This window comes from Nelumbo lutea, chromosome 2 (genome assembly GCF_056320005.1).
Source record: "Nelumbo lutea isolate HS-2025 chromosome 2, American lotus-T2T, whole genome shotgun sequence".
Taxonomy (NCBI): domain Eukaryota; kingdom Viridiplantae; phylum Streptophyta; class Magnoliopsida; order Proteales; family Nelumbonaceae; genus Nelumbo; species Nelumbo lutea.
In genome coordinates, this window is record NC_142685.1 from 92,504,994 (window position 1) to 92,532,234 (window position 27,241).

General features: G+C 38.5%; 1 protein-coding gene across 3 annotated transcripts; it reads right to left on the reverse strand.

The window, feature by feature from the left end:
• Positions 1-2,069: 2,069 nt before the first annotated feature.
• On the reverse strand, positions 2,070-27,217 carry LOC148871975 (E3 ubiquitin-protein ligase DIS1-like). 3 transcript variants are annotated; one of them, XM_088972890.1, is made up of 5 exons: positions 27,100-27,217; positions 26,699-27,008; positions 6,854-7,094; positions 3,504-3,890; positions 2,070-2,705 (listed from the first exon to the last, which is right to left on the reverse strand). In XM_088972890.1, the coding sequence occupies exons 3-5, from the start codon at positions 7,061-7,063 to the stop codon at positions 2,385-2,387; spliced, it is 918 nt and encodes a 305-aa protein (XP_088829016.1). In that variant the 5' UTR covers positions 7,064-7,094; positions 26,699-27,008; positions 27,100-27,217; the 3' UTR covers positions 2,070-2,384. The 3 variants fall into 3 exon arrangements, with proteins under 3 accessions (XP_088829016.1, XP_088829017.1, XP_088829015.1); XM_088972891.1 differs by having other exon boundaries at positions 6,854-7,086; positions 26,699-27,105; XM_088972889.1 differs by lacking the exons at positions 26,699-27,008; positions 27,100-27,217 and having other exon boundaries at positions 6,854-7,105.
• Between the last annotated feature and the right edge of the window lie 24 nt (positions 27,218-27,241).

Below are 27,241 nucleotides of genomic sequence, written 5' to 3' on the forward strand. Positions count from 1 at the left end.
GTTTGGGTTTCTCCGCTCCGCCATTATCAACAGCATTTTTCATGCCATTATAGTAAGACGCAACGATGGAGTTTGACGCCTTTGTTCTTGTCATCTCTGTTCTTTCAGCCGCTAAGAGATCGAGCTTATTGTCTCTGTTCTCTTTCTTCCGCCCCCCTCAAATGTCGACAAACCATTTTTATTTTCTTATTCCACCAACGACACTTGTAGCAAACATAGTTTATCATGGATCCTTGGGGCATTTTCTATTTCGAGGGTTTGTTGCCGATGAATAACTTGAAGTAAATCCTTTGATCAATGGGGCTTTGGTAATGTCAAGGTTGGAGCTCTACCTCCAAGCTTACCGACAGATCCAAGTTTCTCTCTAGGAGGTCTGATCGATTATTTGATTGTTGGTTCTTTCAATTTACCATTTTTCTTTGATTTTTTGCAAATTTTATAATTTTCCTTGGATTTTGTTTTTATATAATTCCAGTGTTTTAATAATTTCTTTTATTTTTTCGCAATTTATACATTTCCTACGTTTTTTGTTCTTTATTTGTAGTTTTTGTGTTTTTTTTAACGTTTGTTGTTATTCATTATTTCTTCCGATTTTTTGCAATTCTGATTTTCAATTTTTATATTTTTCTAAATATATTATTTTGCATTTTTTGCAAATTTCTATGTTTTTTACAATTTTTTGCTTTAATGCAAGATGATACTTTCATTTAAAATTTTTATTGTTTCTCTATAATTTGTTATGTTTTACATGTATTATATTTATTATTTTCAATGTTTTTGTGCATTTTTTATTTTAGTATTTTAGGTCAAGGTGGGTCAAGGGTCAGGGTGGGTTGTGACCCACTAGCATGAATATGGGTAGTCAATGGGTCAAAGGGTCAATATGGGTGGGTTGGTACTCAACCCACACCCAACCCACCCATTTGCCACCCCAAGTTGTAAGCTTTGGGTTCTCTCTCTCTCTCTCTCTCTTCTTATTCCAACCACCCCCACGACAACTCTTAATAATAAGAACAATTCTTTCCAATTTTATTCAATTATTTTTTTATTTTTTATAATTTACTCATATTTTTTAATATTATTTTAAATTAAATAAATTATTTTTTATGAAATAATGCAAATTGAACTCAAAATTACCAAATAATCTATTTTAGGGATAAAATAATAAAATCAATAAATTCCAAATGCTGAAGGTTTGATCTAACAAATACAACCTTTATTCTATCAGATACTTTTAATCTCTCTCTCCTTCTTCTTCTTCCAACCACCCCCATGGCAACTCTTAATAACAACAACAGTTCTTTCCAATTTTATTCTTATTTTAATAAATTATTTTTTTATTTTTTATAAATGATATATCCTCCTGAACCTCCCCTACCTTTGGAGCGCATATGTATCAGCAATTATCTTGCATTAATTATTTTTATTTTTATTTATTATTAAATATTTTAATAGTTTTAAGATATTAAAGTTTTTATTAATTTGATAACTATTAATTTTTTATCAAAATAATTTGATAATAATTTTAATAGTTTTAAGATATTAGTTTAATAATTATTAAATTTTTATTGCTTCATGGTCTTTATTACTATTTTCATTATTATTTAAACTCTTAATAATTTATTTTTAATTTATAAATTTACATGTATTTTTCAATTTTATTCTTATTTTAATAAATTATTTTTATTTTTTATAATTTACTCATATTTTTAATATTATTTTGAATTTAATAAATTATTTTTTATGAAATAATACAAATTGAACTCAAAATTACCAAATAATCTATTTTAGGGGTAAAATAATAAAATCGATAAATTCCAAATGCTGAAGGTTTGATCTAATTGATTCATCCTTTATCCAGAACCTCTAAAGTCGAAAAGCAACTATGTCTCTTCAGATGTCAGACACTTTTAATGTCTTGTTAACCTTTTCAGATTTCATGTTTCAGATTTATCAAATGCCAACCATTACCTCATAATGTATTAAAGATATAAAACAGTTCAACCAACCATTACCTAATGTATTGAAGATATTGAGAATTACGTGCTAAAATAATTCGAAAACAAAGGGAAAAAGAACAAAAATATGGTATTCAAGGACTACTTCACAGTGGGCTCCCGATGCACATAAAACCTGCTTAAAGGCATGCTGCACAGAATCTCTCTTTAGAACAATTTATATAAGATTTCAAATATAAGACGATGGTCTTTCCACTCATGTATTTGATGCAAGGTAAAGCAAAGAGAGCTTGCCTTCTACTATCCAAGAAATACATGAACAGAAGACACAAAGGAGAACTAATCTACTTTTCTTTTTGGGTATAGAAAATTAATCTACTTGGAAGAGAATGAAGGAAGAAAGAAGGGTTGCAAGAAAAGAGTTCATCACTGCTCTTTCCAGATCCTCCCAGTAACCCTTAGTTTCAATTCCTTCTTGTCTCCACCTGAGAAGAAGAGAGCCATATTCCGTTGAATAATGAGACCATCAAAACTGTCACGAACCTTCCTATGGCTGTCCCTGATGCTTCTGGGGAGCCCTTGCCAAACCATCTTCCTACCATTTGCTCCCACCTCTAGGCTGTAGCTGTAGTTCTTGGCTTCATTGTCATCGCCCATAAACCGCAAAAATGCAATATACACTGGTGCCATCCCCAGCTGGAAGGCCTCGAAATGCAGACAGAAATACTGCCCAAAGCAACTGAACACCTAGAGACACCAAAAGATACCAGCACATCAGTTGCACAATAATACCAATATTTAACAAGTCGCATCCACATGGGCAAGTTTTAACCCAGTAGCCCACAAACAGCTAGAAAAGAGACATTTTCCATGTTACTTTTTCGGTAATAAAATAAATAAATATATATATTAAAGAAAAATAAGAATAATACAAGGGTGACTAGGAATAACCAACCACGAGGAAGAAAATTTAACAAAAAAGACCACTACCAAACAGAACCCAACTCCATACCAGTCGACTAAACTTAGGCTGCATTTGGCTTTCCTTATTTAAGGACTTATCTCCTTTTTGCAGTTAAAAACCCAATGTTCATAAGGGAATTTTAACTGCAAAAAGGAGATAAGTCCTTAAAATAAGGAATGCCAAATACGGCCTTAGCACCCAAACTCAGACCACACCAAACAAGGAAAAATGGCCCGGAAGACAATAAGCCCACTCAACAAGGACCCACTATTCCTAAGAACTTTTTTATTACATTAGTGTCTTGTTTAGTCCAACTCCAAACAGGACCCCCTTTCAAACCTTTTTAAACGTGTTCAATCCAGAGCAGAAGAATGGTTTTACCAAGGTATCCTATCACATAATTGGCTCTTAACCCACATTGCTAGAGAATGGAGCCAACATTAAAAATGGTGAGCAGATGAAAATATTAAAATTATCTTGTCGTTTAAAGATGAAAATATAAAACACACCAAAAATTGGAAAAGGAAATCCAAAAATAAAATAGAACCTTAAATGAACAAGCTGATTGTACAAGAAATTACCGTTAACATCCACGTGGCATTCTCAACCTCATGTGGATTAGATTTAACATAGCGATGGTTGAAAGTACTTCCATTGTGCATGTCAACTTTGTGATCATCTTTTAGATGGGCCACCAGATAAGGAATATCACCAATGACAGTGCACTCTGAACCAGCATATGGACAGTTGTAAGGTCTGAATGAGCATTGAGCTTCATGCTTTAGCTTACTGTAATAAGGGTATATGCCCGCACATCCAAAGGCCTCATATTTGCATGGAAGTTCAAGCGAAGCCGCCACCTTCTCCAATGCAAGGCATCTTATATTCCCAAGTTCATGCCTGCACGTGGGGCATCGGTTGTGAACCCTTGGCTTGCAACCAGAACACAATGTGTGGCCATTTGAGCACTGCAATAACAAGACAAGATGAAAGGGCAAAGTGAACATACAACTTATATTGCTATACCAGCATATCTGTCTTGGACACAATAAGTACCCCACACAACACCTGATACTGTGCGGACACTTCTAGATAGTGTATTAACACTTTAAAAATATATAAAGATCATACGTTTTTACAATCGCACTATAAAAAGATCTGTTTGCAACAAAAAACTTGGATTAAATTCCGCAAGGCATAAGTCATGACACCTATCTAGTAAACAAGACAGTTGAATGATATAAACATATTATACGGGGTAGGCCTACATATATTCATGTCCTAAACTACAGGAAATTGAGTGGTGTCTCCATTTATCCACTGCTTCAGTATCTGTATCTGGGTATCACTACTCTCAAAAGGAGACTAAACCATCAAATGTAACATACAACAAACAGGAACTAATTAACCTCCAAAATGAAAGAGAATTGACACCTAAGCAATTATAAAATAAGCGACGACCTCCAATAATTATTCAAAGGACAATAGAAGGCTGATTTAGTGGAATTAAATACAAGATATCAAAAGCAGATTTTTGAGGTCCTCACATGAAATCTCACTTATCTAGAGGCCACAGCCAAAAAATGGTAAACTGGATTTTACAGTTCTAAGAAAGACACTTAGATACTTTGAACAGTAAATATGCAGAAGGGAACACCAAAAATAAAAGAGACCAAATGTGCAACAACCTAGCTGACTATTGTTAGAGGCCATAACCCTATGATGCCCAGATAAACATATGACAGACACATGGGAAACGGGGATACATATATTTTGCTGAAGGAAAATTTGACGATACCAGAAAGGCCTTGACCAATCAAAACCCCCATGAATTTTGATGAAAACCAACCTGATTGGTGACCATTTTATGATGTCGATTGATTGGTCATAAATTTTTCTGGTATTATGTCTTTCCAGCATCATAGTCGAAACCTTTGCTTGTATCATAGTGCCTAATACTGTATGATGCCAAGCCTGGCCCAATCTCATATGCATAGTGCCTAATACTGAAATAAATGCATGTACTCATGCTAAATACAACTTCAAGCTCTGGTTAAGTATTACCAGTGTTTGTCTTACATTTCTAATAACACAACTTAGCCCAACTCTTTCCATTATGCAATGTTATTCTTGATTAACCTGGCATTGAAAATGAAATTTATTTATTTATTTATTTATTTATTTGAGGAAGCAGAAGCATCTGGCGGTAATGGATGCACTGATAAGCCCCTCCATTAATTAACAACTGGAGGAACAGTTGAGATTTGGGAAATTTTTGGATGTGAGTTTCCCGCGCACACGCCCGGGGGGTGTTGAAGATAGTACGAGAGAGTGGTTAAGAGCTAGAGCACTGAAAGATCAAGAAACTCGCAAAATAAAATAAAATAAAATAATCCAAGACAAGCCACTGGTCAGGAGGTAGATCTAGACTGCACGAGTTGCAGCAAAATGGAGCAGTCCCTTGATAGTCTAGATTGTCTACCAAGATGTTGGAAAGAAAAAGAAAAAGAAGTTAGATGACTTCCAATGATGACATTGTGGTGAGACCCTGTAGGAGGGGAGCCAAGAGTACCTAAAGTTTTGGTGTAGGATCCTATCGTGTATGGCTATGTTGTTTTGTTCTGTTAGGAGTTAGGACCCAGCCAAAGGTTGGGGTTTCTTTATGTGGGCTATCTGTTGGATTGGGTGTATAGTATGTTGTTGGCCCAGCTTTTCGAGTAGTGGATATTCCAGGCAGTTGCTCTACCTGGTGAGCCTTCTCTTTGTATTCCTCCTTTCTTTATTTTTCTTTACTAAAATCCTATACATTTATTCAAAGTATGTAAATAATCAGGCATTACTTTAAGAGAGATCAAGCACATGGTAAGGAAAATGGTGAACCCCTTTCTAGTTCATATGGGTCCAAAGATCACTTAGATAGCTTGGGCTAGCCCAAAAAACCAAGGGTCTTCTTGTAAATAGCATTCTTTCATTTATATGAATAATAAAGTTTCTAAAGTTTATCAAAAATTACATTTATAGCAAAATAAAAAAAAAATAGAGAAATACAAGAAAATGTTATGTTATGGCACTAAATCAATATTTGTAGCCCATCAGTACTTATGGGCCTGGTGGCTGAGCCGGGCCTAGGCCAGCATAATGTCCCTTGCACCCTGTGCTAAGCCCAGCACAACAAATCACACCCTACTCTCTCTTAGAACCTGCCATCTCACGTCCATTGAAACGCAATATTATGATAAAGATTAAGTAATGAAGACCTCCATACTAATAGCAATCCACTGTATTACAAAGAACTAAAATATCCTAGACATAATAAAAGAAAAAAGTATGAGTTCTGCCACGTGGAATTTCAGTCAGTTGCAAAGCACCAGCCAGACTTCTGTCTAGCATTAATAGGCATTAATGAAAATCATCAATAAGTGAAGCAAAAAAGAACTAAACATGCAAAAGCACAATGTAAAGAATTCATCTCAAGCAACAAATAGAAGATACCACTCCTAATGTAAATAATAAAATTCAAATGGGGTTGGAAAGGATTCCTACTTTCTGCTAATGTTGGGTTATGGCATTTGGTTACAAATTAGGATACAACAAAATCCAGAAAGTAGTGACTGGTTTTTGTGCTTTCTCACTTTCTGCAACAATGATTTACACAAGAGAGTCTAGTCATTCATTTCCCAATTATTCAGTGGGAGGGACTAGGTTTCACTTTCCATTCCCCAAATCTAAAAAGCAGACAAAGGCTGTGATGCTAGAATAACTTTTGATGGGATTTAAACCCTTGAGTGAAGCAATGGAGATTTCAAATTTAGGAGTAGAAAAGATTCACAATGCACCATATATTGTGCTTCACATTACATAAGTTCTTTTTATTTTATGGATCATATTATATGAAGCAGACTTGAATGTTAAGAACGAGATAAAGTCAAACCTGATGGATGGGAGGGTACATAGCATTTAAGCATACTGGACACTCCAGTAGTTCGCGAACATTGCTAGCAACTGTCCCATTGGATTTTAGAGCATGTTGAGGAGGATCATTCACATGGTCACTGACATCCAGCATGTCTTCATTTTGGGGAGGATCAATAACTTCAGGCTTGGACCGCATGTCATCAAAAAAAGTATTCCCAGATGCCATTGATGAGCAGTATGGCCAGTTGGCTACTCTCCTTAACAACATTTTCAGATAAAGTTAATTCATGTTCTTCCCTTTCATAAAATCAAGGCTGGTAAAAAGTTAAACTTTTGCAGGAAAAATAACCATATGAATGGTAGTCTAACATTAAGATAGTTGTTATGTAAACCCAATCCCAAAAGAGATAAAGAAATAAGAAGCTATTGCATGAGTACATACTATAATTCCTTCTTATTGGTGCCTAAAATCTCTTTATTTCTATCCAGGTAACTACATTTTGAGCTTCCATTACAATATATATATATATATATATATATATATATATATATTTTATGAATAACAGCAACTGATACATGAATATTATAGAAAGATTTACAAAGAGGATAGAGGGATAGAGAAACTTTCTTAACTCTCCCTCACCCAGGTAACATGATTACAGGATTACAAAACAGCCCAAAACAAATGATCCCTTCCCACCCCTGTTTTGCCAAGGAGTTAGCATTCCTTTTCACCCACTGTACATTGATTTCCATTCCTTGAGATAGCCACTTATTCCTTTTCTCATTGATATAGTTCCACTATCCAGCCTCCTCTTCCTTTTGCAACCACTCAATAACCAACTTTGAGTCCCCCTCAATTAGAAGCTTATGAATGTACCTTTATCCCTTTGGAGGCCTTCCAACACAGCCATTATTTCAGCCCTCAAAGAGTCTCCCTCACCAATCGGACATTCAAACCCGAGTAAATGGCTATGGTTCTTCCTTCCCCATTTCTAAAATCTCCCCCTATGACAGAAGGACCTGGATTTCCTTCACTACTCCCATCAAAATTCAGCCTTTTTTTTTATAGATACTACTCCCATCAAAATTCAGCTTAACAAAACCATGTGAAGGTGGGGGCCAACTTGGACTTAAGCTAACCTAAGGAGTGGAGTCAGCAAGTGTGTGTGTGTGTGTGTGTAATCAATTTGTCATTGATCATGTTGTAAATAATCTAAATCTTCAACCAACTGACTCAATGATTTAGTGGGAAAAAAGGTCCAAAAGGTGTATAAAAAATTCATGTCCTACTGCAATCACACAATGGATGGGAAACCATTTACACAGGATCCAGAACTACAAAGGATGGGGTTTAGCTGTGAACTTAAGTAACATTACAAGCATGAGATCTAGATGCAGCAGCAGTAGCATGGCTTGAGAGCATTGCTCCTATCTCAAAGATTGATGCAAAACTAAACAGAGAAACTGCATAATGGGGCCCATGAGAATTAATGGCATTATAAAGGAACCTGCTCCCAATGAACAGCTCTTCTAGGCCCTAGTTAAACTGTCATTTAAGAAGTATTTTTTGTGAGACTTAACAGTATGGGCTTGGGCCCATTATATTTCTGCTATGTACTTGTTTCTTATTACTGGGTGTTATTGAGCCTGGGCTTATTATGTCTTGTGTTTTTTATGTTTGTATCTTGGTGCCACTTAAGCAGGGGCATACTTGCCAATCCCAGTATTTATGTAGTGTTCTCAATTATAACAATCAAGAGGCTGAAGAGAAGATTCCGCCCATTCTTTCTTCTCTAACCTAGGGCTAAGAATCTTCATGGTACCAGAGCAATAAATCTGCCCTAGATCCTGGTCAGTTTTTTTCTTCTTTTCTTCCTTCCAGGTTGTTTCTTCTTCCTCTTGAAACCCTAATTCTGGTCTCAGCTATCTAGGGTTTCACCTCTTTCTCTAGGGCTCTTCCTTGGAGTTTCAGACCAAGGATGCTGTAAGTTGGTAGGTCATGAACTAGTGTAACAAGTGTTCTCTTCGCCGCGCCATCAAGTGCCAACCACCGTGCCTACAGCCGCCACTCCAGCGTCCAAGTGTGTGTCATGGGTAGGCTATGCATGTACTTTTGTATGGGGGACTGCCAATGGCACTATTGTAATATTGTAGTATGCTTTTTCACCTTTTTGATGTTTCTTATTGTCACTCCCCCAAAAGCTTAACGTACTCTTTGAGGGGAGGTAGGTAGTCGAGTAGCTCATAAGCGTGTAAAGGTTAAGCACGAGATCCCCTCGACATTGTACTATGTGCTTGTGCTTGCCACTGATTATTGCAATACAAATAGCCTTTTGCTAATTCGCGTTCCATCTTGTTGCCTTTTTGTGTGTGTTTGCTTTGTTGCGTAGGCTTACTCGCCCCTTTCGAGTGCCGCACGGGGCCCCAACGATTATCCCAGTGACACTAGTGCAGCGTGGACTGCAAGGAGTAATCAAGTATTACTACTAGAGAGACATTATGGTGCAGGCCTAGAAGCTGGACTGTCAATCACAGCAGACCCAGAAGTTGCCTGGGTTATTGACAGTGGATTAGTGTGGTTCAAGTAGGAGTTACTGCTCCTGGACTGTTTTTTCTTTTTTTTGAGAGTCAAGTTGGAAGATGAAGTTCTGTGGCTATTACTTCAGAAGCTGAAGTGCAAAAGGTGGACTGTCAATCACAGCAGACCCAGAAGTTGCCTGGGTCATTGACAGTGGATTAGTGTGGTTCAAGTAGGAGTTACTGCTCCTGGACTGTTTTTTCTTTTTTTGAGAGTGAAGTTGGAAGATGGAGTTCTGTGGCTATTACTTCAGAAGCTGAAGTGCAAAAGGTTGTAAGTACAGGAGTTGTAGACCAAGTGTTTGATCAGTGGTGCAGCCCAAGCTCTTCTTTGTTTACTCTTGTCGGTGTTTGAGGGGGGTTTCCCAATATATTAGCCAAATGGCTTTGGTTGTTTCTGCAGTTCCTGGGTAGGCTTCAAGAGAACTAAAGCCCATTATGTCTTCAAATACTAGTGAGGTGACATCAAAAGAGAACAAGTCAAGTGAGGGTTTCTTCAATATGAAGAATCCTAGTTATCCTAGTTTTCAAATCACCAATGTGAAGTTGGATGAATACAAATTCAAGGAATGGTCTATTTCCGTAAAACTTCATATCACAAGTTCTGGATTGTTGGTTTATAGCAATGGTCAGGTTAAGGAACCAAAGATGGAGGAAGACTCATATGGAAAGTGGTATAGGGAAAATGCTATTGTCATGTCTTGGTTGCTATCCTCCATGACACCTAAAATTGCTAAGACAGTCCAACATTATCCAACTTCTCACAAGATACGGGAAAAATTGTTCAACACTTATGGACAGAGGAAAATCAATGTGCAACGGTGTACAGGTTAACCCAAGACATTGCAGAATTTTCAGGGGAATTTGTCTATTGCGACTTATTTTGCTACACTTGAGGGGGACTGTGGGAGAAGCTTGGCCACCACCTTATCATTGATTGGAAGGATTCAGAGGATAAGGAAATGTATTTAAAACAAGTTGAAGAAGGGTGTTTAAGTTTCTTGCTGGACTTGATTCTTCATATGAAAGCATAGATCTCAGAATTTAAGTAGGGAGGAACTACCTAGCCTATAACATGTGTTCTATTTGATAAGAACTGAAGAGGTTAGGAAGAATGAAATGAAGATGGATGTTTCTACACAGCAAGTAGAACATTCAGCTCTTGCCTTGGCCACCCAAAAGGGGGGAAAGGGGGAGATAGACACACCAATGATACTTGCTGAATTTTGTATCCCCATCTGAAACCAGCAGCTCTCAAAGAGGAAAAGAAACCATATAAGGGTCAAGGGTCCCGTGGGCATGTAGCAAGTTCAAATATGGTTGATGGTGTGACTAAGACTGCTACTTCTTGTGTTTCTCCTCATATGGGACAGACCACCAATGCTCCTAAAAGCTTCCTTGTGAAGAGGTAGACATCCTCAATTGAGCTATGGCTTGGCTGAAACAGTCCTCTATTGCTTCCTCATATTAAGACAGGCTGAAAATTTGATGCTTTTTTGCTTTTTTTGTGTCTAGCGACTGGGTCGGGGGCTCCGACTCCAGACCCTCATGCCACGCCCCTCGAGGCAAGTCCATGTTAGGTCTTAAATTTTTAGTTTTCACACAAAAAAATTCGAGAACCCCCTATTTAGTAATGTTGTTCATTCATTCATACTAATAAAATATCTTCTTAAAAAGCAATTAAAACTATAAAATCATTATTTTTTGTGTGAGAACTAAGAATTTAAGACCTAATGTGGACTTGTTTGGGCTTGCCTCAAGGGGCGTGGCACAAGGGCAACTCATAGAATCAGGAATATAAAATGTTTTACATTACATTAGCTACTTGAGGTAATGCAATTGAGAAAAAAGAGATTGTGGGTTTTATATGCTTGTAAAAGTTTTATATATTTGATCTTATTTTTAGGTTCTCATTTGAAAATGCTTTACATGTTATATTTATGTATTTTAATTTTACATAATAGCTTTTTTAAAACATTTATTTTAAATATTAAGTTTATATTTTTAAATATTATGTTTAATATTAATAGGTTTTGCATTTTTAAAATTTATGTTTTTTTGCATTTTTAAAATTTATGTTTTTTTGCATTTTTTAAAACATTTATTTTGAATTTTTTGCATTTAGATAATAGGTTTTTGCATTTTTATTTTTTGGCTTTTTTTACTTTTTTTATTTTTTAGATTTTTTATTTTTTGCACCTTGTTTAAAAAGGCGCGCACCTCGCCTTGCGCCTCAAGCACAAATTGACCTCTGTGCCTTGCACTTTCAAAACACTAAGTGACTGAGAGTAAGTCTCCTTCATCACTTCCCAAATTTCCATAGCTATTTTTGTTCTCTTGAACCCAATTGGCATATGAAGGGTCTTCCTTGGTTGGTTTCTTTACATCCCCATTCACATAACCTAACTTTCCTCTATCCCCAATTGCCATCATGGCTGACTAAGCCCATTCCAAGTAATTAGAACCATCAAATTTAACAGTAGTAATCTGAAAACTATTATCTACCATGTTTCCAGCCCCCAAAACACCTTCCCCTTGAGTCTTAAACTCAGCTCTTGCCATTTCTCTAAGAGGTTTATCAGGAAAAACCAGTTCTCACCCAGAAAAGGTTTGGAATCTGAAACCAGCCTAGAAGTCATCCAGAAAAAAGCGACTGGAATGCTGAAACTGATTTAGGGTTCACCAAAAAAATGATATCAATCAGGTCTGATTGTATGGTACAGAGAAAACTCTGAGAGAACAGAAACTCTCAGCCGCACCCTCTAAATAGGTCGCAGTCAGATCTGATCATAGGGTTAAGAACAAACCCTAGAGAGAAACACTAAGAAAACAGAGAAAACCTTGGCCGCTCCTTCTAGATAGGTCTGATCTATCTATCACTGGTGTCGATCTCAAGAAAAATTAGAAACTTACCTAGAAAAAGCTGATCGCCACTTTCAATCTCAATCTGAACCCTAATCTTGATCTTTCTTGTACTTCTCTGATTCTTCCTGATTACCAAACACTCTCCAAGCCTTCTACAAACTGTTGGACAACTGCTAAACCCTCCTTGTAACCTCCAATAATCAGCCAATGGACAGATCTTGCTAGGCTTCCAGCCCAAGGAGGTTCTCATGTAGTCGGCTGGATTAGACACACATGAGAAACCCTAGATTGGCTCTGATACCAAGTAGGCAAATCAGGATTGTAATCAGTCCAATTCTTGATGTAAATTCATTGTGAAAAAACAGAGAAGAAGAAAGAAGAGAGAATAGAGAGAAGAGATGAGAGATGAGAGAAAGAGTGTGGGTTAACTTGAGTTGCCACCCCACTCAACTATTTATATTAACATTAAAATATAAGACTGCAATTACACTAATACCCCTACTGCTTATATAAGCAAATAACTAACAAAAATAACATTGCTAACAGCAACCCAACAGCAAACATAAAGCAGGAAATAACTGACAGCAGTAGTGGGGACCACAATAAATAAAATAACTGACAGCAATATAATAGCACTAATTATTGCTCTACATGTCTACAGCAGAGATACTGAGGTTACCAGGGTATGACTGAGAGGTCAATGTAAAGGGGGATGGAGAAGCAGCTCCTTCAAATCCTTGTTCCTTTTGGCAACTCCCCACACCCCTAGCTTCAATTATATCGACTTGGGAATGCTGATCACGCATTGTTCTACAGAAGAAAAGGAAAAAAGCTAACAGCATTGATTGTGTATGACTTAATGTTGATGATATGGTGGTCACCAGAAATGACTCCAAGGGAGACTCAAAAGTTTAAATGCTTCCTAGCCATAGAATTTGAGATCAAAGAAAATGGGAGCTTTAAGTTATTTTCTGGGAATTGAAGTTGCTAAATCCAATGAGGGAATCTATATCTATCAAATAAAATATGCTCTAGACTTATAAAAGGAGACAAGATAGCTAGGAGCAAGACTTGCAAGCATTCCTATTGAACAAAATCACGGTCTACAAGATGGTGATGGAGAGCTATATCCCGATAGAGAAAGATACTAGAGACTTATTGAAAAACTACTCTATCTATCCCTCACTAAACCTGACATTGCCAATTCAATTCATGTAGTTAGCTAGTTCATGCATGCTCCTCGAGTCTCACATTTGAAGGTAGTAGAAAGGACTATTGTTCAAGAAGCATGATTAAATTCATGTAGAAGCTTACATTAATGTTGATTGGGTCAGTTCCCCTGGAGATAAGAGATCCACATCAAGATATTGCACCTTTGTAGGTGGGAATCTGGTCACTTGGAGAAATAAGAACAAACTATAGTGGCTCGATCAAGTGTTGAAGTTGAGTATAGGGCTATGCCTCATGGAATTGTTGAATTACTTTGGCTCAAGATTCCCTTAAGTGAATTGGGGATAAGGATGACTGGATCTATACTCAACTTCAACACTTGAGGAAATTCAACAATTCACTTAAGATTGCATTAAATTGTCGTCGAGATCTCGGTGCTACTGCCCTGCCATAAGAGCATTGAGACTATCACAAGCTAGCATTAACAAGTCAAACCTCGTGCTTTCAATCCCGCTACCTAGAAAATAAAGACTCTGATCGCTCGCAAACTCCTGGCTTTGTCACCCTCCCCGCTAGCCTTTTTCTTTGTTGTTTTGTCCCCTTGAAGAGTGACCGGGTTGGCTCAATCATGAAGGGATGGGAGTTCCATCATATGGATGGCCGAACCCAGCAGGAAGGTTGGGCGAAATTTCAAAAATTTCTTTACTACCATTTGGGAATCGTATTCCCAATTAAGAAAACTGCATTCTCAAGGTTCGTTCTTGTAACCACATCGGACCAAATCTGAAACCAAAATTAGGGAGAGATATAACTGATACGGAATCCACGCAAAATTGTTCCTCCCAGCGCAGGTGTTCACGCCCAAAGAGTATACCAAATCCTCCCTCCACTGAAGATGACACAGCTTAGGATAAGGCAGGATCAGCAGGTAGTTCACCAAGAACTTCTGATTCTTGAGCACAGCTTCAAAATTGTTTCTTCTAACAAGAAACAATATCAAGATCTAATCTTGATCAGTTCCAAGAAATTGGAAATCGAACGGGGTAGGACGGCAAGAGCAGGGAGAGAAGGAACTGAAGGCAAAAACAATCAAACTGAATTGTCTTCTATGTTGTGTGTATTTTAAGATCCGCCCTGTTCTCTATTTATAGCCTTAAAGAGATGATCTCCTAATTTGATCAGGAGTCTCTTGATCCAAATCTTTATTTAGATCTGAACTCTTTAAGTGATAAGGATAATCCCTTATCTTATCTGCAGATCAAGATCAACTATTCCTAATCAAATTAAGAGTTCCCTGATCCAAATCTCTATTTGGATTTAGACTTTTTAAGTGGATAAGAGTTATCCTTCTCTTATCCTTATCTGATGATCCATACCCAGATTCACCCATATTTAATTAATCCAATTAACCCAATTCGAAATAGGCTTTAGGCCCATTAAGCTTTCATGCTCACTTCCTTTTAATGCTGGCTAGCTTGGCTCTCTTTGTATGGCGTGAGACCCTATCATTGATCTACACGTCAACCACATGGGTTCAACCTGGCCTTTGTTACAAGGCCTGGCCGAATTCGCTGTTGAATACAATGAACCCCCGAGTCCATCACCATGGGCTCTTAATGGGCCCAACATTTACACACTAAATAGTCCTTAGGTCCAACCATCTTATGAAAGCCCAAGGACTGTGAGCAAATGCTAAATTATCCCTTAGGTATAACCCTCAATGGTCTTACACTTAACCTCTCAACCCTTAATGATTAAACACTGTCCGAAAAGAAAGAACATCTTCCTCGATTGCAAGGGACAGTGTTGCACGCTCTACTCACATGGATCCCGATAATTAAAACATTTTGCAAAACTAAATTTCAAACACATTTGAAATCCACTGCCAACAGTTTAGGTTTCCATCAGAGAGAATGCATTTCCCCGATCATTCACTTTGTCCAGCAAAGGGGTTGATCCTATCACTATGATCACCCATTCAAGTGAATTCTCAGACTGTCCCAACATACCCAAGTTTTGACCCCCTTTAAGTATCTCACTGATTGGCACATCAAAGACAGCCAAATCCGACACCTAGTGCAATACCATAATCAAGTCTAGGGGTCAAGTGTAACATTCTAGTTTTGCCCATCTATCTCCAAGGTCCAGGGCAATACTGGAATTTTGGTCCGATTTAGGGTTTCAAGAAAACTCACACTACATGTACCTCAGGTCTCACCATAGCAGCTGAGACAAGCCACCCCAACCAACTTGGCAGTACACCAGTGTCAGCCTTGACAGGATAAATCTCCCCAGATCTATCCAACAACTGTGAAGATTATAAACTAGCACGAGTCTCATATGTGTCCAATTTAAGGTTATTACACAGAAACACACCACAATAACATGAATCAAATATGTACTTTATTCATTTACAATAAATATCATAATGTACATCATGTTGATTTGAGCTAAGGGCATACACTGTCTGACATTATAATGTGACAATCAGGCTACAATTAACATTGCAAATAATCTAGTTCAAAATGATAGAACAAAGCACACTGAAATTGATAAACATTTTGTGAGAGAGAATGTCTCTGGAGAACTATGTATCCCTTACATGCCTTCTTCAAGACACCTAGTGGATGTATTCATCAAAGGTCTTAGGTCTTACTAGATCAAGATTTCTGGAGTTTCTGTGCAAGCTGGGCATGATAAATATCTATGCTCAACTTAAGGGGGAGTGTTGTGAGACTTAACAGTATGAGCTTGGGCCCATTATATTTCTGCTATGTATTTGTTTCTTATTACGGAGTGTAATGGGCCTGGGCTTATTATGTCGTGTCTTTTATGTTTGTATCATGGTGCCAACTAAGCAAGGGCATACTTTCCAATTCTTGTATTTATGCAGTACTCTATTTAAATAACAATCAAGGGGCTGGAGAGAAGAAGTTGCCACTCATTCTTTCTTCTCAAACTTTCTCTTCTCTTCTCTAACCTAGGGCCAAGAATCTTCATGGTATCAGAGAAACTGCATAGTGGAGCCCATGAGAATTAATGGCATTATAAAGGAACCTGCTCCCAATGAACAACCCTTCTAGACCCTAGCCAACCTTTCATTTAAAAAGTATTTATAACCATCCAAAATTTCTCCATGATGATATATTTTCACAAATATCAGAAATTCTTTTTCTTTATTTATATTGAATCAATTCATGCTAATCTATAAGTGGTCCAACTAAGACAGGGATAGAAGATAATAAGTCTTATAACAGTCAAAGTTCATTCAATTATTGCCCTGCTAAATAAAAGTTTTGCCTTAATTTAGGTCTACAGGCCTTGACTTGACAGATGTTTTTCTTAATAGGATCTGCCAATAGGCTCGCCAAGGCCTCCCCTTTTTCTTGATAAATAACAAGGCCTCTTAATCTCTTGTTTAAATGCAAATTTGTAATTAGGTTTTACATTTTTCATGTGTAGTTCATGCTTTTTAAGAGAAGGTAAGACAAACTGCATTTATTATGGCAAAAAGGAGCGTACATAAGAGAATATATATCAATGTACAAAGGTTCGCTTTAGCAGCCCCTTCCTTCAAAAAACTAATGCATGGCTAAAGAGTTGTTGCTATACAAAGGTCTCCTCCAGTATGTATGGCTCTAGCTAAACCATCTGCCAAAGAGTATAGGTCTCTCAGGATCCATCAGATAGCCATCAAAATTTCAGATAAGATTTCTCCAATCCCATTAGTGTGGCATGAAGGACCACTACCAACACCTTGGCTCTAAATGTCTAAATGGCATTGGCTGAATCTCCCTCCACAGATGAAACATGTTTGCTTGAATGTCATCCATAGAACAAGACATATTATACTATATAAGGCAGTCTTGCCACACACCACCTAATGGGAATCACCAATGAAAAACCTGTATCCTCTGGAGGATTAACACCTTGCCTATCATATTGCTATAGTAGAATACTTCACCAAAAAACTTGTTTTCTCTGGGACTTACACCAAATTGCCTCCCATATTGCAAAAAAATAATACTGCACCATCTGTACCAACCAAACTAGAAGAACTATAAAAAAAGCGTACATGCATTTTATCATTTGTTCTGCAATGCTTTTTAAATACTGATAAGATATTATATTAAAATGGCAAATCAGTACCCATATAGAACAAGGAACTATACATTGTACAGAAAGTATTTGAAAACCGGAATTGATCAAAAAAAAGTATTTGAAAACTGGTAAGGTATTGTAGTAAAAGGAGAAATCAACACCCATGTACAACAAGGAACTGTACATTGGGGAATTTACAAAAATGGATATATGTACAACAGGTATATAAATCAAAAAAGGAATTTTAGGATCTTCCTTTAAACAAGTTGAGTGGTCAGCCATGACAGTAGCATTCCTTACAACTTCTGTCTAAACCCCCAATTTCCAGACCTCCATAAATTCTTTTATTGATTCTAGAAAACAACCCTGTGCCCCAATATCCTTAGCACCCATGTCCATAGGTTGGAGGTAAAGCTACAATGAAGAAATAAGTAATTTGCTGATTCCAGACATCTGTCATAGAAAATGGTTCATTCCTAAAAGAAATGTGTCCCAATATTTGTGACTGCCTGGAAAAGTTAATCAGGTTGAGAGGATTCCAGCCACAAAAGCTGAAAATCTAACCATAAGAACCCATACTTCTTAAAGGAAACAGGGAAATGACTACACAATCAGCCAATTAATGGCCAACACAGAAACTCTGAAGATTCATTTTCATACTTCCCATGTTTGATGCTGAAAACTTGGACAGGAAAGGCTCAAACTCATAAAGCAACTTGAATATTTGACTTCAAATCATTTTTATGGTCATGATTCATGAATGAAAGATTTCCACAACTCCAGAAGAATAAATGCACATAAATATTATATGTACCTTTAGAATATGTATTAGTGATTCCAGTGGTATCCCAACAATTGGGTATACAAAATAAACTTTGGGGAAAAAGAATTATCCTTCTAAAGATGGCAAAGCTTTTGTTAGTATTTTTTATGAATCCTTCCTCTTTTATCTATTGCAGACTCAATAGCCAAATTAAAAGGAAAGGACAAAGGACTCCTATGAGCTGGTGCTAATGATCAAGGAAATATCATCAACTCGAACAGATTGAATGGACTTTGAATAAAAGGTGGCATTGGCTTTCACCAACCGAGTTGGTGAAGGCTGTATTTTGGGAAATGAATGGTAGCAGAAAATTCAGAACAAAATCTCAAGCTTTTTGGTAGGAGAGTAAAAAATAAGCAGTAAATACAGTTCTTCTCCTCTACATTGCAACTCCAGCACTTCAATGGAATCCGTAAGATGAAATGTTTGAAGATTGTTGAGCAGGAGAAGAAGGAGAAGAAGAAAGGAAAGAAGGAAGAAGAAGAAGAAGAAGAAGAAGAGGAGGCTACTGAGTTAAGGCCTCAAAGAACTACCTTTGTTGAGTGAAGCATTGTATTTGTACTATACTGGCCGTACAACACAAGAGGTCTACAAAATTACAAAAATACCCCTGCGGGCATTAAACTTGTGTACAGTACATATAATGCACCTGTCAGCACTCCCCCTCAGTTGGGGCATAGATATCAATCATGCCCAACTTGTCACAGAGACCTTGGTGTCTGGAATGGTTTAGCCCTTTTGTAAAGATGTCTGCTAGTTGGTCTTCAGAGCTGATGTATGGAGTGCATACTTCGCCTATGATGATTTTCTCTCTGATAAAGTGCTTGTCAACTTCAATGTGCTTTGTTCTATCATGTAGTACCGAGTTAGCAGCGATACTTATAGATGCCTTGTTGTCACAGAGAAGAGTCATGGGTTTATCTACTGGAAAACCCAACTCTCCCAATAGATTCTTTATCCACATACCTTCGGCTACTCCGTGTGCCATTGCACGGTACTTAGCTTCAGCACTGGATCTAGCTACCACGGTTTGCTTCTTACTCCTCCAAGTAACAAGGTTTCCTCCTACAAAGGTACAATAACCACTAGTAGACATTCTGTCACTTTGAGATCCAGTCCAATCCGCATCTGTGTAAATTTCAACTCTCAAATGTCCATGTTTCTAGAATAATAAGCCAGCAACCGGGAACTTCTTAAGATACCGCAGTATTCTCTCCGTTGCTTCAAGATGAGAGGACCTAGGTGCATGCATGAACTAGCTGAGGACACCAACAGCATATGCTATGTCTGGACGAGTCATAAAGAGGTACAACAATCTCCCTACAAGCCTCTGAAATTGCTTCACATCCTTAAGAGGTTCACCTTGGTTGTCACTTAACTTATGGTTGGGGTCAATGGGAGAGTCAGCTGGTTTAACCCCAATCTTTCCAGTGTCCTTAAGCAAATCTAGGACATATTTCCTTTGCGAGATGAAGATACCTTTTTTCTATCAGGCAACCTCAATTCCAAGGAAGTATTTGGCGGGTCCTAGATCTTTCACTTCAAACTGAGTGGCAAGGAAGCCCTTCAAACTTTGAATTTCATCCTTCTAGTCACCAGTAACAATTATGTCATCCACATATACTATTAGGGCAGCCATTTTACCTTCTACTCTTTTTACAAACAGTGTGTAATCTGACTGACATTACTTGTATTCCCTCTACTAAACTGCAGTATGAAATCTGTTGAACCAAGCTCTTGGGGATTGCTTCAGCCCGTATAAAGACTTCTTCAACTTGCACACCTTTTGTTCACTGCCTTGAGCCAAAAAACCGGGGGGGCGAACCATATAAACTTCCTCTTCAAGGTCACCATTCAAGAAGGCATTCTTGATGTCGAGCTGATGTAGATCCCAATTCAGATTGGCAGCAACAGAAAAAAGAACTCTAATAGAGTTCATTTTGGCAACAGGGGCAAAGGTTTCTGCATAATCAACCCCATATACTTGAGTAAAACCCTTTGCCACTAAACGAGCTTTATCTCCACGATTCCATCAGCCCCATGCTTAACAGTGAACACCCATTTACATCCAACTAGATCCTTTCCCTTAGGGAGATCAACAAGTTCCCACGTGCCATTCTTATGAAGAGCATCAATTTCTTCCTTCATAGCCTTCGTCCATTCTGGTACTGAGAGAGCTTCTGCCACATTCTTGGGAATAAGGATACTGTCAAGGGAGGTAAGAAAAGCATGAAATGAAGGTGAGATGTTCTCAAAGGAAACAAAGTTGGAAATGGGGTGTTTAGTGGTGCACAACCTAACACCTTTCCTGTGGGCAATGGGAAGGTCAAGATCATTAGCAACAGGGAAGTTGGGAGTCAAGTTACCTGAGTGAGTACGATCTTCCCCCAAGGAATTTGATGGCATTTGAGGTACGGCTTCTGGATTCTCCACAGTTCTTGAACCTGGTTGGCCTTTACGACGACGAGAAAAAACACGGAAAGGTGGAGGATCAGAAAGAGAAGGGGGAGAAGGAGAAGGAAAAGGAGGAAGTTGAACCAGTTTCTCCTCATGCCTACACTCCCCCTGAGGAGAAATAGGAAAGAAGGGCTCATCCTCAAAAAAAGTAACATCCATGGAGACAGAATTTTCAAGAAACAGGATCAAAGCAGCGATACCCTTTCTAAGAGAATGAGTAGCCAAGAAATATGCACGAGATAGCATGAGAGTCCAATTTCCCCCGAGTGGGAGATAGGTTTTCGACAAAGCACCGACAACCAAAAACACGAGGAGGAATAGAAAGAAGAGGGGCCTTAGGAAAGAGAAGCTAATGTGGGGCTTTGTACTCTAACCAACGAGAGGGCATTCGGTTAATGAGATATGTAGAACAAAGGACGGCCTCAAGCCAAAATCGTTTGGGGACATTCATGTGGAGTAGTAAACCCTATGCCACTTCAAGAAGGTGTCGGTTCTTTCGTTCAGCCACACCATTTTGTTGTGGCATGCAGGCACAAGATCTCCGATGAAGTGAGCCATGTGAAGCAAAGAACTCCGTGAGGTCACTATGAAAAAATTCTTTTGCATTGTCTGATTGAAATATTTGAATTTCAATCTGAAATTGAGTGAAGACCATCCGCTGGAAATCTTAGATAATTTTTGGTACTTCCTCACGGGTTCACATTGGATATACCCAAGTGTATCTGGAATAATCGTCAATGAAGGTAATGAAGTACTTGTAGCCACTCTTAGAAGGTAAAATAACAAGGCCCCGCACATCAGAATGCACAATGTGAAAAAGAAACTCAGATTTACTATTTCTTTGAGGAAATTGAGTTCTACAATGCTTGCTTAACTGACACGTTTGACAAGAAAAATTAGAAACAGACACTGACTTACACAGTTCCGGGAAAACAACTTTCAATGACTCAAAAGACAAATGACCCAGACGACAATGCCACAAATACATTTTACTCTTTTTGAACTGACTCATAGACTCTGTAACATGAAGGTCATCCATATTCTCCAACATATAGAGTCCATCAACCATACGTCCCCTACCAATCGTCCTCCCCGAAGCCAGATCCTGAATCACACAATAGGAAGGGAAAAAAGTCACAGAATAGTTTAAGGAATTTGTATCACTACTGATTGAGAACATTTTCATAGGGAATTTTGGAACATGAAGAACACTAGAAAGAGTAAGGCCGAGGGGAAAAAAGAGAGTTCCTTGACCAGCTATGGAAGTGTATGATCCATCAGCTAGTCTCACTTTATCTCTTCCAGAAAGAGGGTGATAAGTTTGAAAGTAAGAGGACATACCAGTCATGTGTTTTGACGGTCCAGAATCAATGATCCATGGAGAGTCAAAGTCGTGACAAGCAACATGGAAAGTTGTGGCAGGATTACCTGATGTGGATGCAAAAGAGGTGGTGGGAGGAGCATCCATCTGGTGAATTGCTCTACCATAAAGCTCCAAATGGTCACGGAAGGGGTTTACAATATCCTCCCTTGGGTCAGATCTAGAGTAGCTATGTTGGTCATGTGGTGTTTGAGTCACAGTAGAAGTGGAGGGTTGATTCTCCCAAGTAACCATATTGGCCATGTGGTGTTTCTTGGTACCTTGTTGCTTGGGTCTTCTAATTACATCTGAGCCTTGCTTCTTTAGTAAATCCTGAGCCCACTTTGGTTTCCCATGGAGATCCCAACAAGTATCTTTGGTGTGCTGGGGCTTTTAACAATTAGTGCACCACGATTTTTCCTTATCTTCTGCTTTCTTCTAGAGATCCCCTCTCTTGGAAGAAGGTCTACCACTAATAGAGGAACCCCCCCTTTGCCGCCAACACAATTGCATCCCCTTCGGTGTTGTTCATCAAGTTTCTTCTGCTCTCTTCAGACTGGACAAGAGCATAGACCTCCTGAATTGAAGGAAGATCCTTAGAACTTAGAATTTGTACTCTGATGGATTCATAGATAGGATTGAGACCATGTAAAAAAGCAAACACTCTTTGTTGTGAGTAGACCTGTTCATGGGTTGGGTCGGGCCGGGCCGGACTCGGGCCAGGCTTTTACTCTTCATTAACAGAAATATGTTAGGCCTGAGCCCGAGCCCGAGACCGAAGCTCGACCTAATAAAAAAATTAGAAATTTTCCCTATTCAATAATCAATATAAATTAGAATTTATTTACATTAAAAAAACATATAAATTCAAGTTTTATTTATATTAAAAAAATAATATAAAGAAGGGAAAGAGGATGTGGAGAAGAAGAATTCAGTTAAAAAAAGAAGGGAAAGAGGTGAAAAAAAGAGGGGTATTCAACTAGGGTTTTTAGGTTTAGTTATAGGTTGGGCCGGGCCGGGCTATTTTGGCAAATCTCGAGCCCGGCTCGAATTTATTACGGGTCGGGCTTTTTGGCCCGAGGTTAAACCCGTGGGCCTATATACCTGTTCAAGTCCGTCCGGGGGCCGGGCCGGACTGGCCCATCGGGCCACCCGGCCCATGAACAGGTCTAGCTGTGAGACAAGTTTCTTATACAATTTTGCATATTCATCACACTTCCAATCAAAATTCTGGTAATGATCCAACTCCTTCCAAACAATTGTCAAGTCAGAGTAATAAATTGATAAACTCCTCTCCCCCTGTTTACAAGTAGATGAAGCTGCTTGCAGTTGATAAACCTTGGCATAGTGTCGAAGTTCAAAATATGTGGATTTTGCTTGTTCCCATATCTCATTTGCAGTTTCAGCCTACATGAAGTTCTTCCTTATTTGCGGTTTCATGGAAATCAAAAGCCATGACATAACCATACTGTTCTCCTGATCCCATCTATCATGTTCTGCATTTCCAGAAGGTGGTTCTTTGATTCTTCCATTTATGTAGCCTATTTTTCCCCTTGCAGTTATGTATAGCTTGATCCCCCTTGACCACTCTAGGTAGTTTAACCCATTAAGAGGAACAACAGTCATAGGGAAGGATAGGTCACTGCTCCCACTCATTCCATTCAGCATTGTGGAGATTCCAGATGTAGTTGAATCTTCACTATTCATGATTCTAGGTTTAGAAGTACACAAAACCAAAAGGCACACTGCCTTACAGAGCTGCTACAGTCCACAACTAGGCACTTGCTGATTTTCGGTTTCACAGAGAACCAAGCACAAACACTGCAACTGCAGTACTAGGTTGTATGACCTACACTGTGTAGGAGTCCACTGAACAATATACGAACTGCACTTGCAATGTAACCAAGTCTGAATGACCTATAGTTTTACAACTTTAATGCAACTTCTCAGCTGGAAAAAAAAAAAACTCAGTAGGAACAGCAATACAAGTGGTGGTTCACCACACCTAATCGGCTGATATCCACTTTCCAGGATAGCCAAACAGTCACTTAGGGTCCAGGGTCATTCATCAACGGTCCCTTAGAGAGCTGAATAGAGCAACACACAATCGGAGGAAGGGGGACAGTCCCTACTCAGATTTTGGGACATTAACAGTCGTGCAAGAAGAGAACCATAAACTGAAAAAATCCAATTCAATACCTCAGTCACCCGAACTGTGAATAGGCAGTACAGTCATGGACTCAAACTTCTCTTCAGGTCAGAACCTTCCTTCGTACACCTGGGATGGTTTTCTACAGTCTTCTTAGCCGAGCAACTCCAGTTACCAGCACCTAAGGCTGAAGGATGAAGGAAGAAGAAAAAAAAAACTTGTAGCAGAACCCTTTTCTGCGCTAGGAAGTTGAACAGTCAGCTTTCTTGTAGCAGAACCCTACTCGACAGTGGAGACTAACCGCAGCACTAGAGAATGCTTCATCTTCCTTGCCTTTGAGCATCAGGACTATAGCTTCTACGCAGCAGTGGAGAGAGACCTCAGCTGGTTGTTTTCCAAGCCTGGACGGTCCTGCTCTGATACCATGTTGAGCAGGAGAAGAAGGAGAAGAAGAAAGAAAAGAATGAAGAAGAAGAAGAAGAAGAAGAAGAAGAAGAAAAGGAGGAGGCTACTGAGTGAAGCATTGTATTTATACTATATTGGTCGTACAACACAAGGGGTCTACAAAAATACCCCTACAGGCACTAAACCTGTGTAAAGTACATATAATACACCTGTCAATAAAGATAATTTCTTAAATACATGTCAGAGTTCAAGAAAATTACTGCTTAAGTTGTTTAAAGAGGATCAAGTATGAGAAGGTCCTCCCAGACAAGCTAGCAACTTTATCCTTCAATTTGATGGTAGCTTCAGGAGGAACTCTTTCTCTCAGCCAGCCACTGGTATTGGTGGACTATTCTACAATTCTACGGGGGACGTATGCTGGGCTTTTAGTGGTCCTATTACAGCTAAGGATGCTTCAGAATCTGACGTTTGCACCCTCCTTCGAGGGTGAAGACTTGCAAAGGATCTCCATTCAGTTCCCTTACGGTAGAAGGTGAGTCTAGAAATGCCATTAAATGGGATAAACTGCTAAAGAGCAGGGTTCGGGCCCTTGGATACAATCCAGCTTCTTGCATGAGATTCTTGAGTTAACTTTTTCAACATGTAAACCATTGGGAAGCTGATCCCTTTACTGAATACTGATATTTTCACTCATGCACAGCAAGTTAATATCTCTCCACATTTGGGCACTAGATCCTAAATGGTGTTTTCTCCGTAACATCATTCTCCTCTACTTCTAGAAGGTAGAAGGAGATCTTCTGGTGGGTTTGATACCTGCAAATACCACCTACCTTTTTTTTGGTGTGTGTGGACTGCCAATCTGGATAAGTTCCCATTTATTGATCATTTGATCTTGACCCTTGGAAATTTTTGTTCATCATGTCAAAGAGAAGTCATTAATGTATTTGCTTGTTGTGAATCTCAGCTAAGATCCCGTCAAGTTATTTTCTTTAGATGTTTGGAAGACAATGAGTCATTTTGAGAGATCTGTTCCTCTTACAGTCTTAACTAGCAAGAAGTTTTAGCAAGACAATGAGGGAATGCATCAAATAAGGAAACTTGCTACAGTTTTTTAACGTACTAGCTGATAGCGAACCATGAAGGTCCTAAACATTGTTTGTTATGTTAAAGAAAAAATACATCTATTCTTAAGGTTATTTTCGCATTTAAACAATAAGAATCATTACTAGGATCTGGTATAGCAGGTAAAATAGTTGCATGCAAGCAGTTGACATAAAAGACTATGGCCATAGCTAAATATCCCTTCAGAATTGCATTTTAAAGTTTAAACTTAAAGACTGGTAAGACTAAAAGCCATAATATTGACAGAATTAGAGGGTCTTGTACAGCAATGGAGCTTACTAGCCAAGTCATGGCTATCTAATCCACAGTCAGTTACAAAACATAATGTCTATACCCATTGCTTAATCTTGATCAAAAGAACTTCTTTTCGGTAATGCCAGGGCGTGTTATTAACATCCATATAAAAGGGAACGGGACATTAATATCTCTTGCTAGATCTTGATCAGAGGTCCCCTTCTTTTCTTCTTGACAATGCCAGACAACATCCACAGACAAAGAGATAAAAGACCAAAACAATCCATGTCTTGAGAACATCAAAGCAAGAATGTAAAGAGGGTCGACTGTTTATTAAGAAAACCTCTTTTTAAGGAAATCATCAAAGCAATCCAACTATCAGCATAACGCTGAACATGGATCACTACCAATTGATTCAAACCTCGGAAAAACAACATCTACGATATCCACCAAATCAAACTAAAAAAAGGAAAAACAATAAGAGATCCCAAAAACAGAATCTTACAGAGCAATCAAGAAATTACATCTTTATCCCAAGAAATTACATCTACCAAAAATAATAAATCTTCAACAGAATCTGAGGTTTGCACCGTACCTTGACAACCCGCTTTAAATCAAAACCCCATGAGCAAATGACCAAAACCCTGTTAGGGATTTCCTCTGTAAATTCCTGGTTAAATAGTAACCAACTACGCGTAACCGACCACGCGAGCCTCCGTCAGAAGAGAAAATTCGAATTAAAGCCGTTTGAGCGAGAGATGAGAGAGGAAGTTCAAATGAAAGCGACCTCTCGAGAATATACAAAAGAAGAGGTGTGCAGGTGCCAGGTGGGGTCCGATGCCTCTGATCTCTCGCTGATGAGCAGGGATCTGCTCGGACTGCTCCAAACAAATTAACAAATCTATCTGACACCGCACATCTTTATTTTAGAAATTTTCAAAAAAAAAAAAACTAATAAAATATAATAAATTGAAAGCGTACGAAAATGGGCTTTACTTGTTTGAATCGAGAGAGAGAGAGAGAGGAGAGAAATTTAAAGGAGGCGCCAAATGACAACTTGTAATCGCTGACTTAAGCCGAACTCAAGGTGGCGCCCAACGGTGTTTACGTATGGTCTTTGGAAGATGAGCGTAAAACA

Excerpts from the sequence above, each read along its gene's own strand:
- LOC148871975 (XM_088972889.1), bottom strand. The coding sequence starts at position 7,105 with ATGTTGTTAAGGAGAGTAGCCAACTGGCCATACTGCTCATCAATGGCA. Across the intron at positions 3,891-6,853 it reads TGTACCCTCCCATCCATCAG|TGCTCAAATGGCCACACATT; the intron begins GTTTGACTTTAT and ends TTGTTATTGCAG. Across the intron at positions 2,706-3,503 it reads ATGCCACGTGGATGTTAACG|GTGTTCAGTTGCTTTGGGCA; the intron begins GTAATTTCTTGT and ends TGGTGTCTCTAG.